The 16,576-nt window shown below is 38.3% G+C and overlaps 1 protein-coding gene across 5 annotated transcripts in view; it reads right to left on the minus strand.

The window, feature by feature from the left end:
- The window catches only part of PIWIL2 (piwi like RNA-mediated gene silencing 2), a 76,535-nt gene that overhangs the window by 34,115 nt on the left and 25,844 nt on the right, over positions 1-16,576 (minus strand). For 4 of the 5 annotated variants that reach the window (XM_072796344.1, XM_072796343.1, XM_072796342.1 and 1 more), the window contains 7 exons: positions 16,301-16,441; positions 12,435-12,548; positions 10,819-11,007; positions 8,366-8,467; positions 7,663-7,779; positions 7,010-7,098; positions 5,966-6,071 (listed from right to left, as the gene is read on the minus strand). In XM_072796344.1, coding sequence (XP_072652445.1) covers positions 5,966-6,071; positions 7,010-7,098; positions 7,663-7,779; positions 8,366-8,467; positions 10,819-11,007; positions 12,435-12,548; positions 16,301-16,441 — 858 coding nt within the window. Of the gene's footprint in view, positions 1-4,312; positions 4,851-5,965; positions 6,072-7,009; positions 7,099-7,662; positions 7,780-8,365; positions 8,468-10,818; positions 11,008-12,434; positions 12,549-16,300; positions 16,442-16,576 lie in introns of those variants that run through there. The other variant, XM_072796345.1, reaches the window with a different exon arrangement.

Genomic DNA, 16,576 nt, shown 5'->3' on the forward strand with positions numbered 1-16,576 from the left:
AAACTATCAATAAAGATGCAAGTTATAAGCGAGAAAAAGGCAAAAATTTGGAAGTCAGAAAATATAACAACTGAAAGGACAATTTCCACTAGAGGGGCTTAACAGTAGATCTGATGAGGCAGAAGAAATAATCCATGAACTAGGAGATAGGTCCACTGAGATTATCCAGTACGAGAAAGAGGAGGGAAAAAGAAGAAAAATAAACACAATTTCTGGAGACTAAGATGCCATCTAACATACCAAATACAAATAATTGTGGAGTCTCAGTAGGAAAGGTGAGTCAGAAAGGGTCAAAAAGGTCATCTGAAGAAATAGTGGACCTAAAATTACCAAACCTGGTAAAAAATTCAACTGAATCTCCAAGAAGCCTAAAGAATACAAAGTAGGATAAACTCAAATTTGATTTGCAACATCAACTATTTCCTGGGTCTCCAGCCTGCTGGCCCACTCTGAAGATTTTGGACTTGACAGCCTCCATAAATTATGTGAGCCAATTCCTTAAAATGAACAAATCTCTTTCTTCGTGTGCATGTGCATGCATGTGTGCGCATGCAGGCTCCCGATTCTGTTTCTCTGGAGAACCCTAATACAGAATTAGCACCACACAAAAAGAGGAAGAGAGGGGCACCTGTACGGCCCATTTGATTAAGTGTCTGCCTTCCGCTCAGGTCACGATCTCAGGATCCTGGGATCAAGCCCCACCTAGGGCTCCCTGATAAGCAGGAAGCCTGCTTCTCTGTGTGTATGTTTATGCTCTATCTCACAAATAAATAAAATCTTTAAAAACAAAAAAGAGGAAAGAACAGAACTGTGTATGAACAAAGTTTTTGTATACTACTGAAATCAATTTGGTATTAATGTGAATAAGATTGTTATACATTAACATGCAGAAAAAGCATCTGATAAAATCCAACACACTTTCAACATAAAAATGTTCATCACGTGTCAAAAAAAAAAAAGAAAAAAGAAAAAATTCTTGTCAAATTAGGAATAGAAGGAAACTTCCTTAACATTATCAATCAAGTTTATGGAAAACTCACAGCTAACCTATACTCAATAGTGAAAGACTTAAAATTATTCCCTATAAACATCAGAAATAAAATAGGATGCCCATTTTCACCATTGCTATAAACATTGTAACTGAAATTCCAACTACAGCAACTGTGCAAGAAAAAGAAATAAAAGACATCCAAATTGGAGGTGATTGGCTGGGTGGCTCAGTCACTTAAGTATCTGACTCTTGGTTTTGGCTTGAGTCATGACCTTAGGGTCATGGAATGCAGCCCTGCAGTGAGCTCCACACTTGGCATGGAGTTGGCTTGGGATTCTCTCCCTTTTCCCCTCCCTCCCACCCTCCCTTCCCCTGCTCATGCACACTCACTCTCTAAAATGAATAAATAAAAAAAATCTTTTAAAAAAAGAAAGGCATTCAAATTGGAAAGAAAGAAGTATAACTATCTCTGGAGATCATCTGATTCCATAAATAGAAAATATCAAGAATTTTTTTAAAAAAGAAAAAGCCCTAAGCCTAATTCAAAAAAGTGGTTAAGGTTAAAGATTAATGCATAAAAACCAGTTATGTTTCTGCACACGAGCAATGGACAATTCAAAAATGAAATTAAGAAAACAATTACAGTAGCATCCAAAACAATAAAATTCCTAGAAATAAATTTAATCAGAGAGGTAAAATACTTGTATGTGGAAACTATAAAATGTTGCTGAAAACAATTAAAGACCTAAACAAATGGAAAAAATATCCTGTCTATATAGGACTAAGTATTATTAAGATGGCAATACTTGCAAGGCACTGTACAAATTCAATGCAATCCCGATCAAAATTCCAACGGCTTTTTTTTCCCCAGAAATGGAAATTTCACATGAAATTCTAAGGGGCCTGAACAGTTAAAATTAAAAAAATATTCGAAAAAGAAAACAAATCTGGAAGACACACTTTCCAACTTCACAACTAACTAAAAAGAAACAGTAACCAAAACAGTCTTATACTGACATTAAGAATGACATTTATGGAGGGGCGGGGGTGGGATAACCGGGTAATGGACATTCAGGAGGGCATACAATGTCATGAGCACTGGGTGTTACAGAAGACTGACAAATCACTGAATTCTACCTCTGAAACTAACAATACACTGTATGTTAAATTTAAATTAAAAATAAATTAAAAATGATATTTAGACCAACAGAATAGAATTTAGAGTTCAGAAATAAACCCTATGAAATAAACATCTATGCCCAATTGATTTTTAACAAGGATGCCAAAACTATTCTATGGAGAAAGAATATAGTCCTCAACAAGTAATACAGGGATAAGTGGATAAACACGTGCCAAAGAATAAAGATGGATTCCTACCTCACTCCATATACAAAATGTAACTCAAAATGGATCAATGATCCAAATACAAGAGCTAAAGCTGAAAACTGTTACAAGAAAACATAGGGGTAAATCTTCATGACCTCAGAGTTGGCAACAGATTCTTAGATTTGACACCAAAAGCACAAGAAACAAAAAGAAAAACAGATAAATAGGACTTCACAAAAATTTAAAATTTTTATGCATCAAATTAACATTATGAAGAAAGAAAAGATATCCTACAGAATGGAACAAAATATCTGCACATCATTTATCAGACAAGTATTCTGCACCCAAAATATGTAAAACAACAAAACAAAACAAAACCCCCACAACTCCAAAAACCTCTTTACAATTCAACAAAAAGATAACTCAATTTAAAAATAAGGAAAATAGGGACACCCAGGTGGCTCAGTGGTTGAGCGTTTGCCTTTGGCTCAGGGTGTGATCCTGGAGTCAGGATCAAGTCCCACATCAGGCTCCCTACAAGGAGCCTGCTTCTCCCTCTGCCTGTGTGTGTCTCTGCCTCTCCCTTGGTCTCTCAAGAATAAATAAACAAATAAATCTTTAAAAAAATCAGGAAAATATTTGAAAGGACTTCTTCAAAGAAGATATACAAATGGACAATAAGCACATGAAAAGATGTTCAATGTCATTGGTTATTAAGGAAATGTAAGTTAAAACCACAATGAGATACCACTTCACAGTGGCTGTAATTAAAAATGGAAAAGTCTTGGCAAGAATTGGAGAAAATGGAACCTCTGTTATGTTGTTGGTAGGAATGAAAATGGTGCAGCCACTGAGGAAAACAGTTTGCTGGCTCCTCAAAAAGTAAACAGAATTACCTTATAGCTTATCTATTTCACTCCTAGGTATATACCCAAAGGAAATGCAAATAGGTACTCAAATAATATACAGGCATATTTACAGCAGTATTCAGAATAGTCAAAACGTAGGAACAAGTCCAATTGTTCATCAATAATGAATGGATAAATCTATTGTGGAATAAACAGATAATGGAATATTACTCATCCATAAAAAAGAACAAAGTAGGGATCCCTGGGTGGTGCAGCGGTTTAGCGCCTGCCTTTGGCCCAGGGCGCGGTCCTGGAGACCCGGGATCGAATCCCACATCGGGCTCCCGGTGCATGGAGCCTGCTTCTCCCTCTGCCTGTGTCTCTGCCCCTCTCTCTCTCTCTCTCTGTGTGACTATCATAAATAAATTAAAAAAAAAAAAAGAACAAAGTAGTAATATATACTACAACTTGCATAAACCCTAAAAACATGCTAAATAAAAGAAGCCAAACATAAGTCACATATTTTATTATTACTTCCACATAATGTATCCAAAATCAGTAAATCCATAGAGACAGGGGACCCCTGGGTGGCTCGGCGGTTTGGCACCTGCCTTTGGCCCAGGGCACGATCCTGGAGTCCCGGGATCAAGTCCCACGTCGGGCTCCCGGCATGGAGCCTGCTTCTCCCTCTGCCTGTTTCTCTGCCCCTCTCTCTCTCTCTCTCTCTATATATATATATATATATATATATATATATAATAAATAAATCAATCAATCTTTAAAAAAAATCCATAGAGACAGAAAGGTAGACACTTATCAGTAAGTACAGGGAAGTGTGAATGGGGAATAATTACTTCCTTCCAGGATCAAAAAGAGGTTGAAATTAGCAAGTGGTTATTTTGGTGTGCTTGCTTAAGGTGACACCTGAGTCCATGAAATGAGCGGACATTGGAGCCACAGGAATGAAGAAATGGGTTAATCTAGACATTTCTCTTGTACCCTCTGAAGTGCAAAATGCCAACAAGCATTGTTCTGACAAGAGGGGATACAAAGAATGCAGATGGTTCTGGGGTAGATTTTCTGAGGGGAAGGCCCTGCACATACATGCCAAGTTACACGGACAATGGTAGCTCCAAGAGGCAAGAAATAGTTTTTGTTTTTTAAAAGGTTTTATTTATTTATTCATGAGAGACAGAGAGAGAGAGAGAGAGAGAGAGAGAGGCACAGACACAGGCAGAGGGAGAAGCAGGCTCCCTGCAGGGAGCCCAACGTGGGATTCGATCCCAGATCTCCAGGACCCTGGGCTGAAGGCGGTGCTAAGCCACTGAGCCACCCAGGCAGCCCAAGAAATATTTTTTTTGACATAAACAGACATCTATTGTGGACTGGGCTATGCATACCTGTTGGTAGATACAAATGCTCAAAACAAAAACAAAAAAAAAAAAAAAACAAAACTGAAAACAGAAGATACTGCACCAATTTGGACTGCCAATTCACATTCCTCAGACCAAGGAACACATTTTCATTCCCAGAGGAACAGTTTGTTAGAGAGTAGAATGGACAATTGAAACTTTGTCTAAAATGGAGGGAATAAAGGCATGAAGGGTTGACTTGCACGCTTCCATGAGTGTGTACTGACACAGCATGAGGAAGGCCCAGAGATTCTCTCCTCTGCTCTGGGGGATCTAGAGAAGAGGGGGTGGAGAAAGATGCTGGTGCAACAATACTTTTTTTTGTTTTCCCCACCTTACCTCAACATTCTTTTTTCTTAATGGTTCTCAGACCAGAGCTGCAACTGCATGTGCCAGAGCTGGGATGAACTGAGTATCTGTTCACTGGGGCTGCCATAACAAAGTACCACTAACTGAGTAGCTTCGACAGCAGATATGTATTGTTTCACAGGGCTGGAGGCTAGAAGTCTGAGATCAGGGTGTTGGCAGGGTTGGTTGCTTCAGAGCGCTATGAAGGACAACTCTTTCATGACTCCCTCCTGCCCCTGGTGGGCTTGGTGACAAAGTAGTGTGTGTGTAGGACTTGGTTACAAAGTGGCATATGTATTTACATCTCCTCAGAGACAAAATTCAACTTTGTTTTTTTACATAATCTCAAATACTGAAAGAATATTAAACTATTTGAAAGACAATGTAGGAAACATTCATCTAAAAAGAAACAAGGTGGAGTTCTAGTGACTGGCTATAACCATATGAAATTATTAAATTTCTTATTGTTAATCTCCATGCAAAGGGCTAACTCTGACCCTAAGAAATGAAAGCCACTTATCAGCACTTCCTTTGATGTATGGCCAAGGTAAAACCCAGTATTTTGCTTGCTTATTGTGCCAGACCCACTATCAGTTTAATGACAGCAATTCTCCATGGTTAGCATTCCTGGGAGTTCTAGGGGTGATTTACAGGGAGGCATTTGTCTTGAACCAAAATGAAAAGTCCTAATAATAGCCATAAAAAGCTGAGTAAATTCATAAGCTGCTTTAATTGCTGAAATTTACTCCCACTTCCCTGATAAGGGCATGAAGATTATGTCTACAGGCATCAGACTGACAATCTAGGAATAATCATTACTTACCAAGCAAAATCAAAGCATTTATCTTTTTAAGCTGCTCTGTACAAGCAGAAGCCTGAAAGCAGTCCCTTTGAGCTGCCTATTCAGCAATGACTAACTTTTCAGTCAGTTTAGAAGACACCTTCAATTTGGGATCCCTCCCACTAAATCAGACTTCCTCTTCAAGTGGTCAGATAGGCAGTCCTTAAAAACCGTGAAACTTTAAATCTGTTCTCCTCACCTCGTAAAACTTTTTTAAGGAGCCCACCAGGCACAGCTTCAGGCTATCCACAATCTCCTGATGAGGCATCTGGAATACCACTCGTGAATACCATTTTGTGAGAGTGCTGGGGAGAAGGCAGTGAGAGAGAGAGAAAGATGAATACATACTCACAGAGGAATGTCTACAGTCTGAATGTCAGTACACACAGGCTTCTCTATGCACCAAAACAACAAATACCTAGTAAATGTATTTATGTTACAGGTAAAAACACATGGTGACATAATATATATTATATACATATTTATATATGGTTTTATTATATGTTTTATATTTATATTTTACACATATAATATGTATTTTTATATGTCATACATAGAATATAAAAATATAGGCACAATTGTGGTCTTTGCAACAAAACTGCTTCCAACTGAAAAAATTTAACCACCTAGATATCCACCAACAGAGAACTAAACAGTGCTCCAGCAAACAATAAATTCCATGCAGCAGTTAAAAAGAATTGGCTGAGATTTATTTGTATTGATAGAAAATGTCTGCAATATACAATTTAAATACATAAAAAGAGTTGAGGAATAGTATAAATACACATTTATACATATATACACCACCTATATGTGTTCTATGCATATAAATGAGAATCTGAAAGTATATATACACATACATTAAACCTCTGGTGGTAGTTAATAAAAGATTTTCATGAGGAACTTTCACTTTCTAAATTTCTACAGGTATCTGTATGAACATGCCTTGTTTTTACAATGAGAACAAAAAAATCCCTCACTGCTGTGGGAGGGAACCCCACTAAGATACAGCCCCCATTCTGAAGATTATACCACAGCCAGGGAAATAAACTTACAGATCTGACAAATTTGGGAAACAGATTACATAAGCTAATAGAAAGATAAAGGAAAAAAGAGCTTAGCATACTTTTGTAAAGTATACTTTTCTATAACAAAAAATTCAAAAAGTATTTCCTAATTTTGTAGTAAGATTAGGCATCAAAATGAGGTAACCAAACAAAACGGCATTATGAGTAGTACTTACAGATTGATGCTCGCAACAAAGCCAACCACAGAGCGCATGCCTCGGCTAGGGTCATGGTAAACATCCATCCCAATCACCATTAATTGTTTCTGGGTTAGAAAACAAAAAACAAGCAATCCATCCCCCCATCTTTTTATTATCTGCCCCTCAAAAGCAAAACACGAAAATAAATTCTGGGAAAAGGAAAGACTGAAATCAACCTTTTTTTTTTTAAACACTAGGAAGAAGTCGGAAATCTAGAATAGAATCAGCAAACTTTTTCTGTAAAGAACTACACAGTAAATAACGCTGGGCTCTGTGAACCACACAGTCTCTGTAGGAACTATTCAATTCCATTTGTCATTAACAGCACAAGAGCAGCCATCGCTAGTCTGTAAAGAAATATGGCTGTATTCAAATAAAACTTCATTTAAGGACACTGAAAGTGGAATTTCATATAATTTTCATGTGTCAGGAAATATTAGTCTTATTTTTATTGGTTTCAAGTATTTGAAGTTATAAAAACCATACTCAGTACTTGGGCTCTACAAAATCAGGCCATGAACCATTTAGACTACTAAACATGGAGAATAGATAACTCTATAAGGAAAATAAGGAAAACAACTAGGTAGGAATCTCTGAAGAGCTAAATTGAATGAAGACACATCACTCACCAGAGGAATATCCACTCCCCAGAGCTCACCACCCAATTTACAATTAATCTGAAGTAAAATTTTCTGGGCCACACTCCGAAGCCTGGTTGGCTGACCAATGGTTCGGACATTGATGACCTATAACAAAAGGGTGTGGGGAAAGAAGACACTATCAGCCTGTCAGACAATGTAAAAGAAGCCTGACATACACACAACATTTAAGAAACCCCAGTTAGCAGATAATACACTTTGCACGACTAGTTCTAATTCTAGGATTTCCATGCAGGAATGCACAAGTGTGAGTGTGCACATTTGCACGCACACACACACCACAAACACAAATCAAAATAAAAGAACCACCAAAAAGCGAACTTTCAAAAGAATCTCATACAGAATAAAAAAAATTTTAAACCCACTTAGGAAAAACAGCTTTCCCCTTTTAGAGTGAAGCCTACACTCTTAGAACCCAATCATGTGAGACCGCCCAGCAGCTCAGGCACTTGAACCAGCCAAAGTAACTCATTTGGAAACATGAAGGCAGCATTTATAAAGAGCATCTGCTCTTAACCAGGTTACTCTAATAAGGGGAATGTTCCACTGGAAGGGTTACACATGATGGCTTCTAATAGTTACTTCAGTCTTTTTGAACACCTGAATCCCTCTTTTCAAAGACTCGAGGGAGGCTAGACTTTCCACCCATGCCTCCTGCCCAGCTCCCACTCACCTGTGAGGGCACAGGAGCCTGCACACAGCACAGCTTTTTAATAGCCCCATAGAGATCGTCACGTGTGCCCATGATGATGCAAACAACCATCTGTATCTTCCCCTTGAGGAGATAAAGTACATAAAAGTCAGGCTTTGGAATTCTCAGGGGATCCTGACAGGGTTCCAGCTGGGGGCAGTGTAAGAGCCTGCAAAGTCATCGTACCTTAAAGGTACCAGAAAAAAAGAGGGTAGATTGTTCCAACCCCAAATAGGTCCTTGAACCTTTGTTGGGTTCAGGGCTTCTTTGCACATGTACACAAAATATCTAGAGCCAGTCCTTACTACCTGACTTCATTCTGCCTAAAGTTGTCTAAAAAGGTAGGTTTGAACATTTGCAAGGGTTACCTAGTTGCTGCTTTCAATTCCCTATAATGCTTTCTACCACTCTCTTCAGTAAGCTAAGTACCTTATTAACATTCATGCCACAAAACTGAGATACCACAAGAAAGCATTCAGAGCCAAACACAAATAGACGAAGCTATTGCCAAATCCGTAAGTGGCTCTTCCTAATTCTATGGTTAGGAGAGAGAATGACATTGCCAGCAGTGTATCTCATATAAGCATCCCTGACCCATCTGTTTAAGAGATCCAACACTGGAAACAGGATCTTTCAAAGTCTGAATAAAGAAAAGTAGCACTTAAGTGAAATGAAGTGCCAATCCTTTATGCAGGAACAGCTATTAATAGTAAATTAATAATATATTATTCCAAATCAAGATTAGTGTTAGATTAAGACTTCTGTGAGAACACACATTCCAGCAATCACATCAAAGAACTTCCAAAGTCACACAGAACACACTGGGAGCCTATGGGCTGGACCTATCAAACACAAGGAGCTTTTAAGCCCCTAGGGTACTTACTAACAACTCTGGTTGTGGGTTTAATAATTTTAAATTTTATTTTTTTAAAGATTTTATTTATTTATTCATAAGAGACACACACACACATATAGAGGCAGAGACATAGGCAGAGGGAGAAGCAGGCTCCATGCAGGGAGCCCTATGTGGGACTCAATCCCAGGACTCCAGGATCATGCCCTAAGCCAAAGGCAGACGCTCAACCACTGAGCCACCCAGACATCCCTTTGTTTTTATTTTTTAAGTAGGCTCCATGCCCAGTGTGGGGCCTGAACTCACAACCTTGAAATCAAGGGTCATATGCTCTACCAATTGAATCAGCCAGGTGCCCCCTGCCCTGCTTTTTAAAATTAACATCTAAACATAAGGAAGGGCACATACACACAAATCCAGATTTTTTGCTTCTACTGAAAAATAAATAAATTAAAAATCAACTTGATAATGGTGTGCTTTCATCTGCAGTCCTGTGGTTTACTCTCTTTAGTTCACTAGGTCCCCTCCTAGCCCACTTCAGTTGTTTGTGTTATTCAACTGATTCCCGCAGACATCTGAGTCTATGACCCCTAACAAATAATAAAGCAGTACACCCTAAAGACAACAGAGACAAGACCAATATGAATTAAGTTTGGTAAATGTGATGAATGAGCCTCATATCCATGCTGCAGGAAAACTGATGGCAGTACACTCTCCTAAAAGAACATGGCAAGTGGGGAGATGGGGGCACTGATGTACTACACTGCGTTATTCTTTTGAAAGCACTGCATACTTACCTGGCAGGGGAGATACCATGATCACGAAAGCACTGCAAAATTATCAATGATCAGGCCCAGGGAGAGGCCATGGCAGACTACAAGCCCGGGAAACCAGGAGGAAATTACAAAGAGAGACAGAACACGAGGGTGGTGCTATGGGTGATAACCCAGAGTCAAGGATCAGAGAGATCCTAAGATCTCACTCTAGTACTCATCCCACAAGAATGGATCCTTCAAGTCAAAGGACTAATTACTTCCAAAAACTTTTCCTCTGCTTTTGTTCCTTCCTGAAGCTTCTTTCTCTGTTTTGCACACAGGTAAGAACTACAGGCCTGAACTACTGAGTCATGAGTCCCATGACCTGCTTAGCTCCAGGGGTCCTGATCAGCTGTCAGGACTGGGCTGATGGGCCAGGTGCCAAGTTCATCACCAGCACAATTCAAATCTTAAGCCAGACCAGACTGTGACAGCTCAGTACTGAATCGTGCAAAATGGCACCAGGCCCAGAAAGTTGCTTTCTGAGCACAACATGTTCTATATAGATAACAACTAAAGTCAAGTCAGCTACTCTCTCTGTCAATTACATGAAAAAACACCAGAGTGAGTGAGGCTGCAAGCAAAGAATGAGAGAAGCAGAACAAATCAAAGGGCATAAGGACTACTTATATTTAGTTCAATATTTAATGTGTACGTAAGACACAGGTTTCTGGGGCATCATAAGCATGCTGATAACCAAGATAATTTAAAATCAAGTATTCAAGTATTTTAAAACATTTTAAAATATACTCAAATTAATATATTACCTCAACTCCTAGCATGGACTGAATGGTTCTGACGTAGGTCTCTATTCGATCATCCTTTAGTTCAACCCAGGCTGGTGGGCTCATGCGCATACCAATGGGGCCAGCTATCTTCTCTAACATGTTAACCAGTTCTCTGGCCTGATCCATTGCTCTCTTTGGGTAAAACAGTGCCCAGAAATGCATGGGGACCTAGGAATAACCACAAGCTATTTTTAGCACTTCCCACAGCTTAGACACTCCAAAACCAAACCCAGGAGGTATTATTGTAGAGAATAAATTGCTTTTAGCTTTGAGTCCTTTCTGATTTAATTCTTGTAGCTAACACAGATGTATGTGATAAGTAAACTGGGGAATACTCTCACAGTGGAATACTATGCAGCAATGAGAATGAAAGACCTACAACCATACCTAAAAATATGGATGAAACCCACCAATGCAAGGCTGAAAAAATGAAGCCAGACATAATAGAATATATGCCATATGGTTTCATGTATAAATCAAGTACAAAAAACAAAAGAATCTATCCTGTTAAAATGAGGAGACCGATTAGTTACTCTTGCGGTTTTTAAAGGTGAGAGGTAGATAGTAAGGAGGAGCAGGAGGGATGGCTTATGGGGCATTGGTAAAGTTATCTTTTTTACTTTTTATTTTTATTTTTTTTTAAAGTTGTCTTTTTTTTTTTTTTAAGAGTTTTTATTTATTCATAGAGACACACAGAGAGACAGAGAGAGAGAGGCAGAGACACAGGCGGAGGGAGAAGCAGGCTCCACGCAGAGAGCCTGACGTGGGACTCGATCCAGGGTCTCCAGGATCACGCCCTGGGCTGCAGGCGGCGCTAAACCGCTGAGCTACCGGGGCTGCCCAAAGTTATCTTTTTTAACCCTTGATTGGATTCCACAGGTTTATAAACCTTTGAAAATTCTTTTAAGTATACTTTTTCTTTAAACATATTTCAATAAAAAGTTTGAGAAACAGATGTGTGTACTTTATGCATGGCCAAAAAGACCAGGTTAGCCAAAAACATTTAAAAATAATTATTATTATTTTTTAATTATTTATTTATTTATGATAGTCACAGAGAGAGAGAGAGAGAGAGGCAGAGACACAGGCAGAGGGAGAAGCAGGCTCTATGCACCGGGAGCCCGACGTGGGATTCGATCCCGGGTCTCCAGGATCGCGCCCTGGGCCAAAGGCAGGCGCTAAACCGCTGCGCCACCCAGGGATCCCTAAAAATAATTATATATCATTCTGTTCTTTAGTTCCCTGGGTGGGGGTACTATTTAAATTATACGTCATGGATAAAAACATCTTCCAGGAACACCCAGGGAAAAGCGGGGGAAGATAAAGGAAGATAAAAGGGAGATTGGGTAATAGGTTGGCACTATATGAATTATCATAGCAATCTATTTCCTTTTCCTAAGTCTATGGCCAACCAAAGTTCTTTCCTCTAAAAACTCATCAGCTTGCTCTATTTAAAGGAACCCTGTTTAGTAGATAATTCAGGATGGGAATTCAGTTGGTACTCTCAAAAAGAAGATACGGAGTCATTCCTACACCCTAATTTCCATACTTATTGGAATACTGGTCCTCTCTTCACCACTTCAAATGTCACTTACAGTCAAGATGGAAAGGTCTCTGGTTACTTCCTTAATCCAGTTTAGTTCCTGAGATGTGATAAATGAAGTATTTCTTAAGTTAATTCTTTCCATTGGCAGAACACGTCCTTCAATCTAAATAGAAAACAAAGTTACACCTGACATGAGCCATCTACAAACACAATTTAGGAAAGAACAATGATACTGTCCTGTCTTGGGTCTGGTCAACTCCACTATGTAAACCTGTCCCTGTTATAACTTCTAAGAATGGCACAAAATGAAACTCCTAGCTGTGAGTCCAGGCCAATAAAACTCTGGACAAATATAGGTAAAATTTTTATAGGCATGGCTCTTTAATTACTGAAGCTTCCAACATGGTCTCCCAAGGAAGGGATTAGAAAGCATTGCTTCTTTAGAAGTAGAGAATGTCTGTAAAACAACTATAATTTCAAGATAAATAGGAAAATAATATTTTAAGGGACCAATTGAAAGTAAAAAATTAAAAGTAAAATTTCTTAAGAAGGCTGAACATAAACTATACCTTAAAAAGAAAAACCAGGAAATCCCTAGGTGGCTTAGAGGTTTAGTGCCTGCCTTCCACCCAGGATGTGATCCTGGAGACCTGGGATCGAGTCCCACGTCGGGCTCCGTGCATGGAGCCTGCTTCTCCTTCTGCCTGTGTCTGTGCCTCTCTCTCTGTGTGTCTCTCATGAATAAATAAAATCTTAAAAAAAAGAAAGAAAGAAAGAAAAACCAGAAAGAGAAGGCATAAATATAACAGAAGAAAAAATTAAAGTTAGGAATAAGTCACTCAAATCTAAATATGCAAAAATAGGAAGATAGTAAAGTCGATGATATAACAACATGATGGACTATTTTGCAATCATTAAAACCACTTTTTTTTTTAAGATTTTATTTATTTATTCATGAGAGACACACAGAGAGAGGCAGGAGATAGGCAAAGGGAGAAGCAGGTTCCATGCAGGAACCTGATGTGGGACTTGATCCCGGGACTACGGGATCATGCCCTGAGCCAAAAGCAGACGCTCAACACTAAGCCACCCAGGTGTCCCTTAAAACCACCTTCTAACTACACATAATATGATCCCGTTTTTACAAAAAATAAATAGTAATGTACCTATCATAAAAACTGAATGAGTCTATACTTAGTAGTGATTATTTCTGGAGATGTGCAATTATAGAGGATTTTTACCTTCTATGATCTCTACCATTTGCTTATTAAAAAATAACACTGTGGCACTGGCTGGCTCAATCAGTTAAGCATCCAACGCTTGATTTTGGCTCAGGTCATGATCTTAGGGTTGTGACATCAAGCCCCACGTCAGGTTCAGTGCTCAGCGGGCAGTCTACTTGAGATTTTCTCCCTCCCTTCTGCCCCTCCCCTCACTTTTGCACAGGCACACATGCTAGCTCGCTCTCTCCCTCATTCTCTTAAATAAATAAATCTTCAAAAAAAAAAAAAAACTTATATAACCCAAAAAATTTTAATGAGCTTATAAACATAAATAACAATGCCCACATTAGCAATAGTGTAAGGAATCCAACTCATGATATGAAGTAAAAAATTTTTGAGCCTTTCTAGAAGGCAATGGACCAATAAAAGTACTAAAAATATAAATGTCCCCTGCTCTAAAAATTCCACTTCCATAAATCTGACTATGAAAATAAACATTACAAAGACCTAGTTAACAAGGCTGTTCACTGAATAACTATTTCTAATAAAAAAATACTAAATTCAATTTTTAATGTGAAGGAATAGAAAAATGTTAATAAACTATCTGGATAGAAGCCATTAAAATATTATGAAAGATATTAAATGAGATGGAAAACCATTCTAAATATATTGAGGGGGAAAAAGGAAACCATATGAACACATGCTGTGTGACTATGCATAAGCATGCAAGCATGCACATCTACACACACACACACACAAATCTACTGAAGAGTACGTACAAAAATGTTAACAGTGGTTGTTTTGAAATAGATGAACTTTCTTTTCTTCTTTGGCTTATGTTTTCTACATTTTCAAGTTAACATTTAGTAACACAAACACATGTTTAAAGTATAACATTAAATGAATGCAAACCCATATACGATATAATCACAGCCTTGTAAGAAAAAGATTTATTTTTAAAGGAAAAATGTGTGGGGAAATGAAATACATTGAAATATTTTTCATATATATCTAAAATAAATCACTAAGATATACTCTTTGGATCATTAAATTACTATATTTTTATTTTTCTTGGGGGTTTTTTTGTTTGTTTTACTTTTTATTTATTCATGAGAGATAGAGAAAGGCAGAGACATAGGCAGAGGGAGAAGCAGGCTCCTTATCCCTGTAGGGAGCCTGATGTGGGACTCAATCACAGGGACCCCAGGATGACGATCTGGGCTAAAGGCAGACACTCAACCAGTGAACCACCCAGGTGCCCCTCTTTCTTGCCTTTTTTGTAAGGTTTCAACATTTTCTTATTAACTATCCATTATTTTTATTGAAAAAAAGTTAACAAGGAGTCAATTCAGAGTGCAAGGAACTAGAGAAAAGATAGAATTATTTTAGTATAACCTCAAAAGAAAGGTGAAAAGTAGTGATAGCTAATGTTTACTGAGCACTTGCTATGTCACGTATTATGCTAAAGATGCTACCATTTAAATTCTTATCACTCAACTATTATCCTCCATTTTACAGATAAACTAAAAGATGCTAAGCAATTTGCTCAAAGTAACTAAGATGGTAACTGGCTGAGCTGAGATTCAAAGCCAATAAGTGGACACCAGAGGCAAAGGACTCCACCACCATCTCATACTGCCTCTGCCCCATGGGTTACACCACACAAAATACAACCTAGCAGACTCAGAACAAAATGAAGCAGAAAGGGCCACAGGAAAATTAGATGGTGTAAGTCTGATACTCTATGCCTACAGAAAGAATGACAGTAGTGTATTCAAAGGAATCACTAGTTATTGGGAAAGAAAAATACCAAACATACAAAACCTTAGAAAGTATTTATTTATTTATTTATTTATTTTTAAATTTTTATTTTTATTTATGATAGTCACACACACACACAGAGAGAGAGAGAGGCAGAGACATAGGCAGAGGGAGGAAGAAACAGGCTCCATGCACCGGGAGGCCCGACGTGGGATTTGATCCCGGGTCTCCAGGATCACGCCCTGGGCCAAGGCAGGCGCTAAAACCGCTGCGCCACCTCAGGGATCCCCTAGAAATTATTTAGATTGGAAAACTGAACATGAGGTAAAAGTTTTAAAAAGATTTATTTATATATTTTTTTAGGTGGTCAGGAGAGTGCATGTGAGTATCAGGACTGGCAGAAGGAGAGGAGGAATGTCAAGCAGAATTCCATGAGAAAAGAAAGAAAAGAAAGAAAAGAAAAAAAGAGAAAAGAAAGAAAAGAAAAGAAAAGAAAAGAAAAGAAAAGAAAAGAATAAATAAACAAACAAACAAATATTCCCAATGAGTGCAGAGCTCAACAGTGCAACTTGACTTCACAACCTGAGATCATGACCTGAGCCAAAATTCAAGAGTCAGATGCTTAACAACTGAGGCACCCAAGCACCCAAATAATGAGGTAAATTTTAAGTCGATATTCCTTCTGCTATTTGATTGAAAATTAACAGCTCATTATCCCTGCAAAATACAGAAGAAAAATCTTTAAGAGATACTAATCAATTAGGAGAAGGAAACTTAAATATTATGACTAGGGCCCTCCTCACCCCCAAAAAAAGTATAAAAATAGAGCAAAACTCCAAAATAAAGACAAGAAGGAAGCTATCACCTACTTTCACTAAGCTCTGAAAATAGCTGGTCACCACGGTTTCCTACTTGGCTACATCCAGTTTACCTTATGTACATCCTTCTGCAGATAGAGTCCCCAGCGTGCCAGTTCATTGCTGGCTGTCTCATTCTTTGAAATTCTCTGCAGCAAGCATTCCAAAGCATTATGGTGCTGTTTGGGGCTCAGGTTAATCTGCTGGGTCAAATCCTAAATAGATTTAAAATGGAGATAATAAAAGTATTAGTATCTCCAATATGAAGTTAAACCCCAATATAACTAAAACATTTCCAAAAGAAACCTCTTTTCCACTGAAATCTGTAGACATTTTCAAATACCTCCAAA

This window comes from Canis lupus, chromosome 24 (genome assembly GCF_048164855.1).
Source record: "Canis lupus baileyi chromosome 24, mCanLup2.hap1, whole genome shotgun sequence".
NCBI lineage: Eukaryota > Metazoa > Chordata > Mammalia > Carnivora > Canidae > Canis > Canis lupus.